The 19,643-nt window shown below is 55.3% G+C and overlaps 3 protein-coding genes across 3 annotated transcripts; 1 reads left to right on the forward strand and 2 right to left on the reverse strand.

Annotated features, from left to right (window-relative positions):
- Positions 1-5,195: 5,195 nt before the first annotated feature.
- LOC311425967 (olfactory receptor 10H1-like) lies at positions 5,196-6,185 on the reverse strand (the record flags this gene model as incomplete). Its single annotated transcript, XM_084502035.1, has 1 exon — positions 5,196-6,185. One exon carries the CDS (start codon positions 6,183-6,185, stop codon positions 5,196-5,198), a length of 990 nt encoding a protein of 329 aa, XP_084358161.1.
- Positions 6,186-11,997: 5,812 nt separating this feature from the next.
- LOC311425959 (WD repeat-containing protein 62-like) lies at positions 11,998-15,528 on the forward strand (the record flags this gene model as incomplete). Its single annotated transcript, XM_084502027.1, has 10 exons — positions 11,998-12,292; positions 12,552-12,615; positions 13,096-13,217; positions 13,438-13,490; positions 13,661-14,070; positions 14,539-14,623; positions 14,823-14,937; positions 15,026-15,152; positions 15,225-15,313; positions 15,515-15,528. The coding sequence occupies 10 exons, from the start codon at positions 11,998-12,000 to the stop codon at positions 15,526-15,528; spliced, it is 1,374 nt and encodes a 457-aa protein (XP_084358153.1).
- A 1,714-nt stretch (positions 15,529-17,242) lies between these two features.
- POLR2I (RNA polymerase II subunit I) lies at positions 17,243-19,272 on the reverse strand. The gene is made up of 6 exons (XM_084502034.1): positions 19,153-19,272; positions 18,886-18,940; positions 18,703-18,776; positions 17,962-18,036; positions 17,491-17,542; positions 17,243-17,404 (listed from the first exon to the last, which is right to left on the reverse strand). Exons 1-6 carry the CDS (start codon positions 19,209-19,211, stop codon positions 17,342-17,344), a joined length of 378 nt encoding a protein of 125 aa, XP_084358160.1. The 5' UTR covers positions 19,212-19,272; the 3' UTR covers positions 17,243-17,341.
- Positions 19,273-19,643: the final 371 nt, after the last annotated feature.

The raw sequence follows: 19,643 nt of genomic DNA on the forward strand, positions 1-19,643 counted from the left end.
TTTCCAAGATGGTACAGAATGGTCTGTGTGTCATTGGTCTGTTCTTATATCACCCTTGGATGCAGCCCTTCCAGACCATGGTCTCCTCATGGCTGAGTTTGCTCAAGTAGCCCCTGAATTGATCCTCATCCACTGCATTTTTCTCTTCCTTGAGTCTTCTCTGTAAGAACAAAAGCCTAAAGGACCTTGCTGGTAAAGACTGAGGCAAGGACACTGAGTACCTATCTGCATCTACCCCTGCTACATTCTGCATCCCATCTAGCAGTGCACCCACATTTTCTTTGCTTCCTCTTTTACTGTAAAAGAAACAGTAGCAGCTCATATGCACACCATGGATGTCCTTTGCAAGAGCCAGCTCTGGGAGAGCTTTGGCTTTCCAAATTCTGTGCTCAAACAGTGGTTCTCAGTTCCTCTTTTTCAGCTGTTCCCTGCATCCACTTCCTATAGATTGCCCTTTTGCACTGGAGCTCAGTCATGAGTTTCCTGTTTAGCCAAAAGCTGTCTCTGGAGATGAAGGCTGTCAGTATCTTAACAAATGCACCAGAGTGCTTATTAAAACGCACACACACACACACACAAAAAAAGTCCTAATTAGCTACGACTCTGCCCATAATTGCCCTCAAGTCCTGTGTGGCCAATTGGAGAAATATCAGGAGTGTAGCTAAAAAGGGAAGATATCAATGCATATACAAACCAAAACCAAACCAACCAAACAAACAAACAAAAACACTTCTCTGTCTTTGTTAAATATCTTTATTTTACAACTTAAAGAATAAGCAATACCAGCTTTCTATAATTGTTATTGATTCATAATATCTCCTGCTGAATTCTGAATGTGGAGGAAAAGGAGGACCCTCGCCATTGGACAATGTATGGGCACTCTTTAGTGCCACCCCTTCACCCCACTTTTATCAGCCACCTGCAACTCAGAGAACTCTCTCAAATCTGTGCATTTTCTACTGCAGTCCATAGCTGAGAGTTACAGCTCTATATGCCTGTTCTTACCTTACTTAGAGAACTTACTTAGAGAACTAACTGCACACAGAAGGATTTCTCTTGGCTGTGAATGAACAAGGAGAAAACATGGTATAGCTGAATAAAATGTAAGGTGCATTCCTCAATGGTACATGAAGTACAAATTGTCTCCATGGAAGGCCACTTTCCATGGGGGATAACAGTACTGGAAATGTTTTAGAGGTGGGAAGAGGAGAGGAGAGGCAAGATGAGGCGAGGTGACGAGAGGAGAGAGACCTCATTGCATCCTTTTAGCAATCAAAGGTAGTTTGTAAAAAAGATGGAAAGTGATTTTTCACATGGGCAGATAGTGACAGACACCCAGCCTCCTGGTGCCTCCTTGCAGCCCAAAGCAAATGCCTCTAAAGCTCTGCCTGAGCAGGACGAGTTGTAGGTACAAATGTGTCCATGTGCAGGGCTGGGGCGAGGAAGATGCAGGAAGAGTCTAAGGCAAAGAAACAGAGACCTTTTCACTGCTGTATTTCATTATGCAGAATCCAGATTAGAGAAGTGTTAGTGAAGACTGGAACAGCACTGACATGGATAAGCAGCGGGATAACGCGCAGAAGCAGGTCCTCTGGTACATCCCTCTAAATATGGAGGGTAGCTCCCCTTCTGCAGTGCCCTTCCTACTTCCACAGCAGCACCTGGAGGACAGAGAGTCCTTTACATGCTCCTGTATGGGACAGAAGTTGGCTTTTGAGGCTGTGGTCTTGGGTGAGAAGTCCTTTCCACCCAAGAAGGTATCTGTTAGTCACTCAATAAGATTTGAGCATGGGACGTAAAGGACGTGGGTGGCAGAAGTCTAAAGGTTTTATCTGATGTTTTGCTCTGCCTCTTCACGCTGGACAGTCTCTCCTTCCTCCCCGAGAATACTGAGATGCCCATGCAAATGGCTGTAAATAACACAGGGGAATCTGCTGCCACATCAGAGACCACCTACCCCACTGGATCTTGCAAGTGTTAAAAGGAGGCAGCTTCCTCATCTGTTTTCACAGAACGACAGAGCCACAGAATGGTTGAGGTTGGAAGGGACCTCTGGAGGTCATCTGGTCCAACCCTGCTGCTCTAGCACCAGCACCTAGAGCAGGTTTCCCAGGACCATGTCCGCATGGCTTTTGAAGATCTCCCAGGAGGAGACTCCAGCACCTCTCTGGGTAACCTGTTGCAGTACTCCACCACCCACACAGCACAGAAGCACTTCCTGACATATAGACAGAACCTCTTTTGTTGCAGTTTGTGCCCAGTGCCTCTTCTCCAGGCACTGGGCACCAATGAAAAGAGCCTGGAATCTGTGTTCTCTGCACTCTCTTCAGGTATTTAAGGACATTGATAGGAGCCTCCTTTTCTCCAGTCTGAGCAGCCCCCACTCCCTCAGCCTCTCCCCCTCATAGGAGAGGTGCTCCAGTCCCTCAGTCACCTTGGTGGCCCTACATGGGACTTGTTCCAGTAGAGCCACATTTCTCTTTTGAATTTGATAGGGGAACAGTGTCAAAGGTCTTTCTGAAGTCCAGGCTTTTCTTTGGTGAAAGAATTTCAGAAAACAATCATAGAATGCCTTGTGATTGGCATATCACCATGCAAAGACCAGGAAAATTTCCATTTTCAGGAAGCTGTAAATAGGCATCCATAAGCAAGAAAATGGTTGTAGGTGGCCAGAGAAACAGAAGGCCAGATGCTAAGGTATGTCCAGAACAGCACCTTCCAGTAATACCCACAGAACCACAGAATGGTTGAGCTGGAATGGACCTTTGGACATCACCTGGTCCAAGCCCTGGCTCAAGTAGGGCCAGGACCATGTCCAGGTGGCTTTGGAATATCTCCAAGGAGGAGATAGGCAACCTGTTCCACTGCTCAGTCACCCGCACAGTAAAGAGTTTCCTGATGGTCAGGTGGAACCTCCTGTGTTTCAATCTGGGCAAATGTCCACTGGGAGTTCCATAATAATTATAGTGAATTAAAGCAAATCTCAAAATTAGGATGAAACTTTACTTGATGAAGGAGGAAATGGACTATTAGATGGATATGAAATTCGATGTTACAGGAAAAGGACAGTACCAGAAACAAGGACAGCATCTTGGTCCCTGCTTCAAGGGCAGATCTCTCCCAGGGCCAAGCTGTAGCTGTTTGGACCCAAGGGTAAATGAGATGTGTGTCTGAGTGCCCACCACTGCCATCAGTGTCTGCCCTTTGCAGCAATGCCAGTGTTAGGAAGGGAGGAGGTGAGTTTTATAGTCCTAAAGTCCATATAAAATGCAATACAGACAGTCGGTGCCTGTTTAGAGCTAGATTGACCAACCTGTGCCTTGCTCTGGATTTCTGCGCAGGCAGAAACCAAAGTAGAAAGCTGTTTAAAAACCAAATAACAAAGAAATAAATAATCAAACTACAACAAAAACTACCAACATGTGCTATGCCACATTTATTTCTATGGATATAAAGGATAAATATTTCCGTCTGAATCACCTTTCATCTCTGCTAGGAAGCACAGGCACAAGCAGCACAGGGGCACTCGTGGCTGCTCCAGCAGAGGCCTGGTGCAATGGGAACTCTAGCAGGTAATGTCTGTTTCTCAGGGGGTTCTTCAGGTGCTTCTGCTGAGCTTGACGTTTTAAAGCCAGCTATAAGCAGTGGCATGGCCAAGCTCTGGCATGCAATCAGCCAGGCACAAAGTGAAACGTGCCAACATGGCCAGAGCTCTACTCCTACCACCCCATGCTCCAGCCCCTGTCCACCTGTCCAAAAGGCCAAGGGCAGACCTATCCTTCAGATCTGAGCTCAGCAGGCTCCTGGACTTTCTTTTTAAACAGAGTCCTGTCAGATTTGCACAAAGCAGGCTGAATTTTCCAGGGCAGCACTGGCACACCCCTGTCCAAAGCTCCTCTTCTCCTGGCTATGCTCACTGCCTGTTGGTATCAGGCTACTTTGATGGGTTTTTCTCTCTTTCTTATCCTTCCCTTCTGAGATCTGTCTCCCCAAGGGTACCTGTGCACTGATGGGATGAAATGGGGAGACAACAACCCCACACAACCATCTTGACATCTTTCTGTGCATTTCTTTTTGTACATCATTGTCACAGTCCCTATGAAATCAGTGTAGTGTTTCATATCCTGGATGTTAGACCCTGGAAGTCTGCCTGTTCCTCAAGCTATGGCTGGGCCAACAAATATATCTACTGGTCTGTGCAAAGTACAATGACTTTTACCCAGTATTTTTTTTTTTTCCTTAGTTCTGTTGAAAGCACATTCAAGTGGTGTCCTCTCACTTGCAGTAACAATCATGCACAAATGTGCTACTACTGAATAACACTTCCTTCATTTTTCATTCTGAGTACAGAAGAGCACTGGTAGGTTAATTACTTATTACAAAGCTAATAATTAAAGCAAGTGGATTCAGAGATCTCCCTGTCTTTTGTCTGTAGCCCTGGGAGAGAACATAGTCCTGCTGAAGTTACACGTATGTCATGGGGGGAGAAATTGTGCCTGAAAATCAGTGTTCAGAAAAACCGAGGTATTTTATGATTTTGCACCTATCCAGATGTAGGAAAACTGTTTAAATGCTTGATTGTTTTTGCATAAACAGGAGTGCAAATACCTGGAGAAATAAATACATAGATAAATACTTTTATCTCAAACAAAATCCTTATACTCTAAAACTACCTTTTTAAATCCACATCTAAATTCCTTAGAGAAGTGAGTTTTTCAAAACAGCAGAATAGTAAAATGTGTTTGTCTTCAAGTGAGCACTTTTGAGTTTGCAAATTGTCAAAAGCTGAACAAGACAAAAGGGAATCAGTCCAAAGCCTTCTCAGGCCAGCTTCACAGTCAGCACCAGAAGAGACAAAGTCATACTTAGAGGATCAGTCAGAGTGCCTATGGTGGGGACAAGAGCCTACTGCACCAGGTCTCAGACATTCACCTGCTGCTCCTCAAGAAGTGGCTCGTGTCTCCTCTGGGAGTGTTGAGAGCTTTGTCCACTCTTGCTTCTGCATGATGCTGAATTTTCAGCATTAAAAGTTACACCTAGGTGCTCCAGCCAAGCCTTGCAGTGCAGCCTGTGATGCCCAGTGAGTGCAAAAGGTGTCACATCTGCAGGAATGAATCATTTGCCTGGAAAAAAAGTATGGCTATTCTTTCGAAAGCAGCAAGGAACTACCAAAGGAAAAAATAAATAAATAAAAATTAGCAGTAATCACTCCTGTAACTGAAACTAAATCCTGGACAAATATTTACATTCCTGATGATGAAGCTTTTCTTCAGAGATTTCCAAAAGGCATTTTTTAAATCTTTGTTTCGCAGACTAAAAATGATGGGGCTCAGGAAGGGGGTGAAGACAGTGTAAGACACATCAATCAGAACACTAGCTCCTGCAGCACGGGGTGACTGGTGTTTCAAATAGATGACAGAGGCACAGCCATAGTGCACCACCACTACGGCGATGTGGGAGGCACAGGTGGAGAAAGCTTTGTGCCTCCCCTTAGCTGATGGCATCTGCAGGATCCAGCCAAGGATAAAGGCGTAGGAGAGAAGGATGAACAGAAAGCATCCCAACAAGGCAGTAATGCAAAAGATGCCAACTACAGTGCCAACCACCTCGCCACCAGCACAAGCCAGCTGGAGTATGGGGGGCACATGGCAGAAGAAGTGGTCAATGCGGTGGGACTGGCAGAACGGTAACTGGAACACAGCACTGGTCACCAGCAGCCCCAGGAGACCACCCCCTGCCCATGAGGCAGCCACCAGCTGGGTAGAGGCTCGGGAGGTCATCACGGTGCTGTAATGCAAGGGCTGACAGATCGCCACATACCGGTCATATCCCATCACTGTCAGGAGGAAAGAGTGCGTGAATCCAAACATGAAGGAGAAATGCATCTGTGCAGCACAGCCCAAGAAAGAAATGGTTCTAGTTCCCAGCACTAATCCGGACAGCATCTTTGGGATGATGGAGAAGGTATAACAGATTTCTGAGAAGGATAGAGCACTTAGGAAAAAATACATGGGCATGTGCAGCTGCTGATTCAGCCTGATAACAAACATTATCATAATATTTCCAACTAGAGTCACCACGTGCATGAGGAGAAACAGCACAAACAGCACAGCCTGGAGTTTAGGAAAGTAGGAAAACCCAATAAAAACAAACCCTGTTGGAATGGTTTGATTCTCCCTTCTCATTTGTGCTTTGTCTGAGAAGAGCACAAGAAGAGCAATATTTTAACAGCAGCAGCTGTATCTTGGTGTGAGGATGGCAGTGGTGAAGATTTTGAGCATTCCCCTTTTAAGGCTGAATTTCTCTCTGCACTCTCAATCCTATGCCAAGCACAGCATGCCTTTTTGTTCTCCACTGCTGCTTGCCTTCAAGGGTTGTGCTGCATTAGCTAAAGGAGTACACTGGCCCATCGGTGTGCAGCAGCACTGATTGCAGCTGGAAAAGAAAGAAGAGAACAGAAGTGGCATTAGTTCCTCAGCCGGCTTAGGGCACACTGCACACAAGGGAGAAGTGAGGATTTCTTACTGGCATTCATCCAGGGAGGAGCAGAATTGAACCCTGGCCACCATGGGCTGCAGCTCCAAGGGCTTTGCATGGACTGAGAGGGATGAACCTACCTGCAGACACCTCAGGCAGACAGCTCACCCTCCCCTCCGCTCTCTCCCGAGATGTTTTGACTCCTAGGATCTGCACCCACTGTAGCTAACCATGGGTCTTGATGGAGAGGACAAGGGTAGTCGCCTGATTTATCCTGAACTGTAATGAAAGCGTCTTTCATCTCATTAGCAGATCTAGGCATGGTTAAGGGAAGAGCAGCACGTTCAGTACTCCCACAGGACTCTAGGAGAGTCAACCGAGCTGTATCTTAAGGGGAAACTTGTCTCACCTACCTCTGGATATCCACCATTCACGTATGTGTCTTTTTCTCCTAGATGGGGACAGACATTTCTTGCGATGTCTGATCACATCAGTCTTTTACCTTCAGAGGGTGTGACCCATACTGCTCCAGGGGTGCTCGTGCTCCAGGAGGTACAGCTCAGGGGATGCCTAGAGACATTTGTGGTGCTGGAAATTGGGGGAGATGCCATTTGATGAGATGGCCTTGGAACTGTAGGGATACCTTCCTAGAGCTGTGTTGTTTCAAGGTGCCCCCCTAACATGGATGGCATGTGTGGGGTGGTCTTGATCTCAGTGAGAACAGTGGGATATTACCCTGGCTTCTTCAAACAAGGTCAGACCCAGGCTTTAACACAGGACTGCACCTGCACTGTCAGCTCCCAGCTCTGTCCCGTTCGCTGGACATTTTGCACTGCTTGAGTTTTTAATGCGTCGTTAACCACAAGTCAGTGCAATCCCGGATCAGACAAGACGCAGCAAGAAAGGGTGAGGAAAATACCTTTAAAACTTCCTCCAAGGCAATGTCTCCTCCTGCTGCTTTTGATCCGCCGGCTGCAGGAGGAAGAGGTGTTCACTGACCTTCAGCAGGACTCTGCTGCCTGCCCAGGCAAGCATCTCCCTTGGACAACGATGAGGAGGTGATGAGCACTCACTCTCCCAGGAAGGACGGATGCACTGCACCACACTGCAGCCCGTCAGCCCCGTGATGATCCCGTGTGCCTGTTCTCTCTGTGCTCAGCCACAATCATGGCTTTACGGAGGGTCTTAAATAGCTTGTGGGCACCCCCAGTGGATTGAGCACCCTTATCCAGGGCAGGATTCTGCTTGGCTCTTACCTGCAGGCAGCGCAGGTGCCAGGCTGGCAGCGGGGGCTGCAGATCTCCTTCTCTCTTGGTGCAGGAATATAGGGAGGAGTAGGAGCTCAGCCCCTGTCCCTCTTCCCCACTGCAAGCCTGGCACTGGGGCTTGAAGAAACAGGCTGGGGAGGTGGAGACTCGGCTCCCTCCTTCGTGCTTCCTGAGGTGAAGCATCCCACAGGAGGCCACGTTGTCAGGAATCCCAACACGTAGCCAAACAGAGGTCAGTGCTGTGCAGCCCTGGATTTTTAAGCAGCAGTTAAACATCTGCTTAAATGATGTTTAACTCATGGGAAGAGGGTCTGGAGCTCTCCTCAGAAAGAAGCACAGGACTGTGCTCAAATAGCCCAGCTCGGAAGTGCCGTCCCCCATCTCTTGCCGTCTCCCCAACCCCTCATCACACAGAGCACCAGGCACTCTGCCTATAAGGCCCGGGTCTCTCTGGGGTGGCACAGGGCCACTCCTTGTGTCTGAGGTCATTTAATACTTCATTTTAGGACTACTTCTGAAAAACGCAATAAGAGACCCAAATCACAAGGGGGGATTCTCACAGATGTTTTTCTGGGCGACTCTACTACAGTGGAAATCCATGGATGGGCAGGCGAATCAGGCCTCTTCAGTTTCCCTCTCCTGCCATAAGGTTAGGATTCAGCGCACCTAACTCCAGAAGTCTTACATGGAAGTATCTCCACCTGGGCTAGATCCCCAGGTCCTCAGACAGGTGGGAAGGCCTCGGCAAGGGACCATGGGCACACCTCCCTTCATTCCACATCATGGTAGGATGCAGAGGACCTCGTGTCCCTGTGCTGACTGTGTAGAGCGTGTGGGTGACCAGCTCATAAACAGACCATGTGCACAGAACAAGCCTCTGGACAGATGGCCTGATCACAAATACTTCCAGTATCGGCGAGAATATCTACTCAAGCTCTCTGGGACTGGGTTTAGTTATCCAGTGCTCTGCTAGGAATAGAACATCCTGACAACTTCTCAAAGGTTGTCATAGAATCGTAGAATCATAGAAACATAGGGTTGGAAAGGACAACCTTTCAAGATCAAGATCAAGATCACCTAGTCCAACTGTCTTCCTATCACCAATACTACCCACTAAGCTACTAAATCAAATGTTGTGCCGATTTTCAAGAAGGGTCAGAAAGAAGACCCTAGCAATTACAGGCCTGTCAGTCTCATGTCAGTGCCTGGTAAAATCATGGAGAAGATGGTTCTCGAACTTATTGAGGCGCACCTGGGGGACAAAGCAGTCATTGGTCCCAGCCACCATGGGTTTGTGAAGGGTAGGTCCTGCCTAACTAACCTGATTTCCTTTTATGATAAGATCACCCGTATGGTGGACCAAGGGAAACCAGCTGATGTGATTTTTTTGGACTTCAGCAAGGCTTTTGACACGGTTTCCCATAGGATCCTACTGGACAAAATGTCCACCATACAGCTAAATAAAAACATCATACGATGGGTGAGCAATTGGCTAACGGGCAGGGCCCAAAGGGTTATGGTAAATGGGGCTGCGTCAGGCTGGCGGGCGGTCACCAGTGGGGTCCCTCAAGGCTCCATTTTAGGGCCGCTACTTTTCAATATTTTTATAAACGATCTGGATGCAGGAATAGAAGGTATTTTGAGCAAGTTTGCTGATGACACCAAACTTGGAGGAGTTGTGGACTCGAATGAGGGTGGAAAGGCCTTGCAGAGGGATCTGGATAGGTTGGAGAGCTGGGCGATCACCAACCGCATGAAGTTCAATAAGAGCAAGTGCCGGGTCCTGCACCTGGGACAGGGAAACCCTTTGCTACACGTACAGACTGGGCGATGAGACGCTGGAGAGCAGCCTAGAAGAGAGGGATCTGGGGGTCGTGGTAGACAGCAAGTTGAATATGAGCCAGCAGTGTGCCCTGGCAGCCAGGAGGGCCAACCATGTCCTGGGGTGCATCAAGCACGGCATCGCTAGTAGGTCAAGGGAGGTGATTGTCCCGCTCTACTCTGCGCTGGTGCGGCCTCACCTCGAGTACTGTGTGCAGTTCTGGGCACCACAGTATAAAAAGGACATGAAACTGTTGGAGAGTGTCCAGAGGAGGGCTACGAAGATGGTGAAAGGCCTGGAGGGGAAGACGTACGAAGAACGGCTGAGGTCACTGGGCCTGTTCAGCCTGGAGAAGAGGAGGCTGAGGGGAGACCTCATCACAGTCTACAACTTCCTCGTAAGGGGGTGTCGAGAGGCAGGAGACCCTTTCTCCATTAACACCAGTGACAGGACCCACGGGAACGGGGTTAAGCTGAGGCAGGGGAAATTTCGGCTTGACATCAGGAGGGGGTTCTTCACAGAGAGGGTGGTTGCACACTGGAACAGGCTCCCCAGGGAAGTGGTCACTGCACCGAGCCTGTCTGAATTTAAGAAGAGATTGGACTGTGCACTTAGGCACATGGTCTAAACTTTTGGGTAGACCTGTGCGGTGTCAAGAGTTGGACTTGATGATCCTTAAGGGTCCCTTCCAACTCAGGATATTCTAGGATTCTATGATTCTATGAGTCCCCACCTGGTCACAGAGCCCAGCCGTGGTGTCTCCACTCTGCTCTATGCTCCATACTGTTCCTTAGAGCTAGCACACCAGGTTCCCCCAGCGCAATAGCATCCAAGGTTGGAAGCCTAGGGAACGCTCAGGTAATGCAGCTATGCCCTACCCTGAAAGCCTTTTCAATGCTGTGCATTTTCTTTAAAATGTGAATGTTAGTTTTATTTTCCTAGTTACTTCAGGCGATTGCACCACAGGCAGGTGTTGAGCTCTGCTCTCTGGGGACAGTGACAGGACCCGAGAGAACGGCACGGAGCTGGGACAGGGGAGGCTGAGGCTGGGTGTTAGGAAAAGGTTTTTCACTGAGAGAGTGGTTGGGCACTGGGACAAGCTGCCCAGGGCATTGGGCATGGCTCCAAGCCTGCAGGAAGTCAAGACAAGTCAAGCGTTTGCACAACGCTCTAACATTCTCTGATATCGGGCGGTTCTGTGTGGAGCCTGGCGTTTGACTCAATGATCCTTGTGGGTCTTGTGTGGGAAAGGAACTTGCAGGTGGCTTTGCACTATTGCACACATTGCTGAATTAGAGATAATGAAGAAATAATCGTAGAATCGTAGAATATCCCGAGTTGGAAGGGACCCATAACGTTCAAGTCCAACTGCTGGCACCGCACAGGTCTACCCAAAAGTTTAGACCATGTGACTAAGTGCACAGTCCAATCGCTTCTTCAATTCAGACAGGCTTGGTGCAGTGACTACTTCACTGGGAAGCCTGTTCCAGTGTGTGACCACCCTCTTGGTGAAGAACCTCTTCCTGATGTCCAGCCAAAACTTCCCCTGCCTCAGCTTAACACCTTTCCCACGGGTCCTATCACTGGTGATTACGGAGAATAGGTCACCTGCCTCTCTACTCCGCCCCACAAGGAAGTTGTAGACTGCGATGAGGTCCCCCCTCAGCCTCCTCTTCTCCAGGCTGCACAGGCCCAGTGCCCTCAGCCGCTCCTCATATGTCTTCCCCTCTAGGCCTTTCCACCCTCATCCGAGTCCACAACTCCTCCAAGTTTGGTTTCGTCGGCAAATTTCCTCAAAACACCTTCTAGTCCTACATCCAAATCATTTATAAAAACATTGAAGAGGACTGGCCCTAAAATGGAGCCTTGAGGGACCCCACTAGTGACCATCCGCCAGCCAGATGTGGCCCCATTTACCACAACCCTTTGAGCCCTGCCCGTCAGCCAGCTGCTCACCCATCGATGTTTTTGTTAAGTTGTATGCTGGGCATTTTGTCCAGTAGGATCCTACGGGAAACCGTGTCAAAAGCTTTGCTGAACTCCAAAAAGATCACATCAGCTGGTTTCCCTTGATCAACTAGATGGGTGACTTTATCATAAAAGGAAATCAAATTTGTTAGGCAGCACCTACCCCTCATGAACCCATGGTGGCTGGGACCAATGACTGCATTGTCCTCCAGGTGCGCTTCAATAACTTCAAGGATCATCTTCTCCATAATTTTACCAGGCACTGACGTGAGACTGACAGGCCTGTAATTGCTAGGGTCTTCTTTCTTATTACACTTCTTGAAAATTGGCACGACATTTGCCAGCTTCCAGTGTACTGGGACCTCTCCAGATTCCCAAGATCGTTGAGAAATAATTGAGAGAGGTCCCGCAATGACGTCAGCCAGCTCTTTAAGCACCCTGGGATGAATTCAAGCCGGACCCATGGAGTTGCACGGATCCATGTGGAGCAGTAAATCCCGCACACGTTCAGGGGCAGTTGGGAGTCCCAGCTCAGGGCACCCCAGGAGAGCTGCGGAGAGCTCCAGCTGCCCGCCAGCAGCCCGCGGTCCCAAAGGGCTCGGGGCACGCCGAAGGGTTCTGCGATCCCCTTGCTCTTTTCCCCAGGTGCAGCTGGATCCCTCGGGCACCTTCCTGGCCACGAGCTGCTCCGATAAGAGCATCTCCATCATCGACTTCCACTCGGGGGAGTGCGTGGCCAAGATGTTCGGGCACTCAGGTTGGTTTCCTGGCGCTGGCGTGTCTGAAAATCTGGGAGTTTGCGTTTGATTCGAAGAATTTGGGGAAAATCTTTGGGAATCCTGCTCGCTTCGGGTGCCCGCTCACACCAACGGGGTGGCAAAACACAGAGCGTGTTGGCAGACGTAGCGAAAGGGCACGGTGGGAAATGGCAGGGGCTTGGGGGACTAATTAAGGAGGCTTAATGAGCGGAGCGGGGCTAGTTTGGCCTCGCAGCAGCCTTTGGTTCTCTGTCCCAGATATCGTCACGGGGATGCGATTCACCTACGACTGCAAGCATCTCATCACCGTCTCAGGAGACAGGTACCCGAGCGCCCGAAAAGCCCCCGTCCTCCTGCAGCCGTGCTCGGGGGGCTACGGGGGGGATTTCTGTGGTTAATCACGCCCCGTGCCTCGCAAGAACCAGCTTTAGAGAGCTGTGGGGGGGGCGGTGCACACGGCAGGTGAATTAATTCACCCATGCTGGGGGAGTTAATGGAATTCAGGGTGTTAAAGTAAAGCCCTCGTGCCCCAAATCTGGGGGAAACCTGCCCCCCAACGCCACCTTTCTGCCCCAGCTGCGTGTTCATTTGGCGCCTGGGCCCCGAGCTCACCAGCAGCACGAGGCAGCACCTGCTGGAGCTCAACCAGCTGCAGCCCCCGAGGGGGAAGGAGCCCGCGTTCCCCGTGCCCGTCAGGTACAGGATGGGGGAAAAACGTGCGTGGTCCGCCCCTGGGGGTGCCTCCGGCCCCTCACTCCCACCCCCCAACACCCTCGGGACTGGCTCCACGGCCCCTCTCCAGCAGGCGGGACACGGACGTGGCCGTCCCCGGTGGTGGAGGGGGACCCTGCGACGAGGAGCCTGGCGTGGAGCAGGACGAGGCCGCGACCACGCAGACCCCGTCCAAGGAGGACCTGGAGCCGCGTGAGTCCAAAGATCCTCTCTGTCCCCCACCCTGCGTGGCTGCCCCCTCTTTTTCTCGCTGTGCAGCTCTGCAAGGCTCTGCCCCTGCCTGGGGAGGGCGAAGGGACCCGGCTGGGCGGGCGGCAAGGCAGCCCAGACGCTTCCAGAGCCTGCCTGGGAGCTGCTTTCCCCTTTCCCACCCCAATTTCTGCCGCAAACAAACCCATCTCTCCTCCCCCAGCCCCCGTGTGCATCCTGACCAACGGCAAGCTGCCCATGTGGGCCAAGAGGCTGGTAAGTCAGGCAGGGGCACGCACGGGAGGATTGAATCCGATTGAATTCGGCCACTGCAGCCGCACGAAGCCCCCCTTTGCCCCTAATTCAGCCCCTCGTGTTCTAAGGGGCGAGACACCCTCGCACCCAGCACGGAGGCAAACTGTGTGTCCCCCCCCTTCCCCTCGCAGCTGGGGGAGGCGGACGGCTCCGACGGCGCAGCCCCCAGCCCCCGGGGCGGTTACCGGCCGCAGGGGAGGTGGGCAGCGTGCGCCGAGCACGGCCCCATCAAGACCCTGCCCGAGGCAGAGCCGAGCTGCTTCACCCCCATCAAGAGCAGCAGCGACCTCGAAGGCGCCGCCGAGCTGGAGCCCAGGAACCTGGAGCAGCTGCTGCTGGAGGTCGGGGAGGGTCCCGAGCCCCCCGCAGGGCTCAGCCCCTCGCCTCGTCTCCCCCTCTGGCAGGCGGCCGCCTCCCCCAGCAGCCTCGTGGAGAGCTCCAAAGGCTCGGAGCTGTTCCTGGAGGATGAAACCCAGCGGGAGCTGGACTTGCCCGACACGACCGAGCCCTGCTCCCAGCACGGCATGCCGGAGGCCAGCAGGTTCCTTCTGCCCCAAGGGGACACGGGAAGGGGCTCCCCTCCGTGCTGGGGGGGGGATTTCTTCCTCTGGGCAGCACCAAAAACGGCTCCTGCTGGGTTGCGTTGGGTGGGAGCGGCCTCGGTGCCGCTTTCTGCCACCTGGTCCAGCCTGGGTCGTGGTTCTGCCACCCCAAAACCACCCCAAAACGTCACCAGCAGGCGCTGATTTCGTTTAACGTTTCCCTTTGGGCTGCCTCAGGACCCACAGCTGCTGGCTGCTTTTTTTTAGGGTCGGTTTTGAGCCACCCCATTGAAGCACCGACCTTCTGCTGGGCTGGACTCGGCCTCGTGTCACCGCCCCGAGCCCCATCTCGCCAGGGTTGGGGTTCCCTCGATCCTGTGGGCACCCCCCTGGTCCCTCAGCCCCTCTGCCTGCTCCTGGACGCGGGTTTTTGGTGGTTTTTGTGACCTGCTCACCTTCCCCCCCAGGTCTGGCCTGAAGGCGCTGCCGCTGCAGCCCCCGTTCCTGCAGGAGCTGCCCCAGGAGGAAGCCTCAGCCCCCCCCGTGCCCAAGGTAAGGCCTGGCCGAGAGGCACGACCCTAAAAAATGCTCGGCAGCAGCTTTAGGAACTCGGGGATTTCCCCCAGGGCTGTCGGGGTGCACCCGAGCGCCGCGCTGGGGCTTTTGGAGGGCTCCTATTAACGTCCCTCATCCCTCGGGGGGGCTTTTGCCCCGCTCCTCAGTGGCAGACGACGACTCCGGGGTCTCCGAGGACGGGGACACGGAGCTGGGGCAGGCAGAGGAGGGCCCGGCGCCGAGCAGCTCCCCCGAGCAGGAGAAATTCCTCAAGCAGCACTTCGAGACGCTGGCGGACGCCCCCTGCACAGGTAACGGGGTGGGGGGACACTGGGGGGGGGTCTGCACCGGTTCCCCAGGTCCTGCTTGATGCTGACACCCCCCGGCCTCGCTGCACAGAGAGGTTCGACGGCTCCTTGAAGGATCTGAAGCCCCCCGAGCCCGGGGAGGAGGAGAAATCCCTGCTCTTGAACCCGCGCCTGAGCATTTCCACCCGATTCCTCTCGCGCTGCCGCAGAGCGGGCAGGTGGGTGCTGCCCTGGGGAGCGTTTCCCCGTCCCCTTTCCCCGTCCTGACCCCTTTTGTCCCCCCCCCACAGGCTGGCGGCCGCCTGCCCCCCGAGGGTGCAGCCCCCCCAGCACAGCCCTGAGCTGGAAGCGGCCGCGGAGCTGCAGGAACCGGAGGCAAGTCGGTGGCTGGAAGGGGGTTGGGGGCAAAAACGGGAAAAAAAGGGGAAAAAAATGGAAAAAGAAGTTCCCCTGGGGGTGTTTTCCAGCTGCTGCCCCCCCCCCGGTGCTTTGCTCAGCCCCGAATTTGGGCAGGACGGGGCTGCCAAACCCCGCAGCCTCGTTTTGTGGGGCAGCACCCCATAACCCCCCCCCTTTCCAGACCCCTCCGGCTGAGAACCTTCCAGAACCGGGCCCAAACGCCGCCTCCAGCGCCGAGGATGAGCAGCAGGGACAGATTTGGGGCTTCGCCTGCAGCCGGGTGCCGGGAATAGGGGGCCCTTGTCCCCCCCCCCGCCCCTACAGGAGCCCCGCCGCCCCCGGACGCCTTCAGCGCCGCCCTGCAGCTGCTGCGCGCCCACTTCCAGGAGCTGCTGGCGCTCTACGACCAGGTCGGTGCCACCAAAACCTCCCAAAATCTCCCCAAATCCCACGTCAGCCTCAATCCTATAGGGGAGCAGCATCCGGGAGGGGTTGTGGGGGCGCAGGGGCTCATTCCTCTCTCCGTGGAGCCCCCACCGCTCGCGTTCCCCGCTCCTTTCACCATTTCTGCAGCTCCAGCCCCCAAAAATGACCTCTTTTGGGGTCGGCGGAGCTGTGTAACCTCCGGAATGGGGGTGACAAGGGGGGGGGCCGTGTCCCGCAGGTGATGCAGGGCCCGGAGGAGGACGCGGGGCGGGCGCGAGCCTCCCTGAGCAGCGCCTGCGGCTGGGCGGTGGTGGAGCTGCGCTCCCGAGGCATCGCCTGCGACCCCGGCACCGACCCCCAAATCCCCCCCCACGACCCCCAGACCCTCGCCCTCCTCCGCACCTACTCCCAGTCCCTGCTGGAGATGGTCCAGGAGCGGCTGCAGGGCGGCAGCCCCGGGGGGGGCAGCATGGCCTGACCCCCCCCCGTGGTTTCCCTTCGTTTTTTTTAGGAACTTTGCTCTCTTTTAAGCTCCTTCGGGGCATTGGGATGGACGTTTCTTGGGGTTTTTTAGCTCCAAAGTTTGGGGTTTGGGGGTTTTAGCTCCAAAGTTTGGGGGTTTTAGCCACCTGGCAGCAGGAACGGGGGCATGAGTTGGTTTTCAGGGTTCTTCACCAATAAATGTTTTTGTTCCAAAACCAGAGGGTTTGACCCTAAATGGCATCGCTGAGCCAGGGAGGCTTTGACATGGGGGCGCTCCAGGTGGGGCTGGGGGCTCTGCTGGCGCCGTTTGCCTGCCCCAAGCAGTGATGTGAAGCTCCCTGAAGGCAATTTGGGGTACGTGGGGGGCAATCTGGGGTACCTGGGGGGTGATTTGGGGTTTTGGGGGAGCAATTTGGGGCCCTGCAGGGGTTGGCGATGCAATTTGAGGCCCTTTAGGGCTCCTCTGGTACCTGGAGAGCGGCCTGGAGCCCCAAAAGGCAGCCTGGGGGCACGGAGGGCACCACGTGGGGCACCCAGCAGGCGATTTGGGGCCCCCCGGGGCTATTTGGGGTCCCTCAGGGCTATTTGGGGCAGCAGGGCTGGAATTTGGGATGCCTAACGGGGAATTTGGAGCTCTGGGGATGCTGCTGGGAGCCGAACCCGGAGCCCAGGGGGGTGACAGAGCCTGGGGGGGGCACGGGGACAATCGGGGACAGCAGGGGTGCCATTTGGGGCGTAGGGGGGATGAGGTGGGAGCCCTGGGGCTGCGATTTGGGGTGATTTGGGACAAGTATGGACACCGGGGCCGCGTTTTGGGGCCAAGTGCGGGGATTTGGGGCCCAGCACAGGGGATTTGGGGCCCCAGAGTTAGGTGGGAGCTGCAAGGTTCCCGCAGGGATGCGGCCTCACCACCCCCACCCCCACCCCAAAACTTCCCCCACCCCCCTGGGTGCCCCCCAGGAGCCACCCCACAAACCCCACAGCCCCACAAACGCCCCGGTGCCCAAAATAACCATTTTTTATACCAAAAAAAAACACGTTTTTAAGGGGTACAGAGGAAAAAAGGGACCCGCAGGACGAAGTGGGGGGGTCAGTGTCGTCACTCGGTCCAGCGGTGGCCGCAGTGGGGGGCCGTGCAGACGTAGTACAGCCTCATGGCGTCCTGCGGGGGGGGCACGGGGGGGTTATGAGGGGTGGGGACACAGCTGAGGGGACGGGGACAGCCCTGGGGGGGGGCCGTGGCCTCACCTCGGCTCTGGCGCTGTGCGACTGGAAGAAAACGGCCTCCTTGTGCCCGCACCTGGGGGGAGAGGGGACAGGGTGGCAGCGGGGGGGGGGACAAGGGGGGAGCCAGGAGCCCCCCCCGGGAGGGAACGGGGCTACGGGGGGGGGTGGGGACACGTAGGGACACGGCAGAGCCCTGGGGGCCACCCCCACGTCCCTCACACTGAGGTTGGAGCTGGTTGTTGGGGGGGTCCCATGTCCCTGGGGGGGGTCCTGGGGGGGTCCCTGTGTCCCCGGGGGGGGTCCCATGGGGGTCCCTGTGTATTGGGAGGGGTCCCTATGTCTCTAGGGGGGGGTCCCCATGTCCCCGGGGGGGTCCCATGGGGGTCCCTGTGCCTCAGGGGGGTTGCGGGGGGGTTCCCGTGTCCCCGGCAGGGGTCCCATGTCCCCGGGGGGGTCCCCAAGTCCCCAGGGGGGTCCCCGTGCCCCCCTCACTTCTGGCAGGGGTGGTCCTCGGTCCGGGGCAGCGTGGGGTCCTGGGAGACGTCAGCGATGATCTGGGTGAGCTCGCTGCGGGGGGGGGGGGGGGGGGAAGCTGTTAATTACCCCTCTTAATTACCCCCAGGCTATCAGCAAACCCCCCACCTCATTAACTGCCCCCCCCTCATTATTTCTCATTACCCAGCGTTCACTCCTCGCTCGCTCATTAATTGCTCCCACTAATTACCTACAAACCGCCCCCCCCTCTTTATTACTCCCCCCAATTAATTGCTCTCTCCCCTTACAGCCCCCCTTACTCCCCCTAATTACTCCCCAACCCCTCCCTCATTAATTACCCTCTTCTTAATTACCCCGGCTTACCTCCCCCCCCCACCCTCTTTTAATCACTTTTCCCACACCCCCCAGCCCCGCTGCCACCCCCCTGGGCTGGAAAACCACGGGGAGGGGGGGGTCCCAGGGGAATCCTCGGGGTCCCAGGCTCCTGGCACCATCCGGGGGGGGGGTCCCGGTGCTGTTTTTTTGTTTTTTTGTTTTTTTTTTTTTGGGGGGGGGGGCAGCCCCGGGCTCCCAGTGCTGTCCTTGGAGGGGGGGGGGGGAGGGGCCTGGGCAGGGTGTTTTGGGGTCCCGGTTTTGTCCTGGGGAGAGGGGGGGGTCCCAGGCTCCCGGTACTGTCCCGGGGGGGGGTCTCGGTGCCCGGGGGGGGTTCCCGGTGCCCGGGGGGGGGGTCCCACTCACTCCACTTCATGCGTGATCTTATTGACGTAGATGCAGCTGTTGTCGGCCTCCTGCTGGTAATCACAATTCCGGCACTGGGGTGGTGGGGGGGGGAGTAAAAGGAGGAAATTTAGGGCTGGGGGGGGGGGGGGGGGGCACGGCCCGGGGGGAGCCCCGGGGGTGGGGGTTGGGGGGGGTGCTCACGGCGTAGAGCAGGATGCGGTTCTCCTTGTCCTCCTTGGGGTACAGCATGTTGTTACTGGGGGGGGGGGGGACCGGAATTAACGGGGGGGGGGGCACGGGAGTTAACGGGGGGGGGTCTGGGGCCGGGCCTAGGCCTAGGCCTCGCTTCAGGCCTTCACCGGGCCCGGCCCCAGGCGCGGGTCCGGGACTCCGGAAGGCCCCGGTCGCGGTCCCGGTGTCCCCCCCCCCAGGGTCTCGGTGCCCCCCCCGGTGCCCCCCCGCCCTCACCACTCCTGGCAGAAGCGGATCCCGACGAAGCCCGGCTCGTAGCCGCCCTCCCCCTCCATGGCGGCCCCGCGCCTGCGCGCTGCGGCTCCCGCTTACGGCGGCCGCGAGGGGCCAAAAAGCGGCGGGAAGCGGCCGGGGGGGGGGGGGGAGTGGTTAACCCCTTCGTGCCCGTGCGCGTTAACCGCTTCGTGTCCTGCTGCGGCTCCGCGCACGGCTCGCGCGTTCGTTGCTTTTCTGCGCCCCTGTACCTCCCCCTGGTGCCGCCGGGGCTTTTCTCTGTTCCAGCTCCCTTACAGCCCCCTGTGCTGCTCCGCTGCTCTGCTGCACGCTCTGCAGTGCTCCGTTTTTAGGCTGTGTGTTGCTCTGTGTTGCTCTGCAGCACTCTGCGTTGCTCTGTTGCAGCCCTGCACGTTGCTCTGCTGCACCCCCTGCATTGCTCCGTAGTGCCCTGTGCACTGCCCTGGGACAGCCCCATGCATTGCTCTGCAGCA

This window comes from Aythya ferina, assembly GCF_964211825.1.
Source record: "Aythya ferina genome assembly, chromosome: 35".
Lineage (NCBI taxonomy): Eukaryota > Metazoa > Chordata > Aves > Anseriformes > Anatidae > Aythya > Aythya ferina.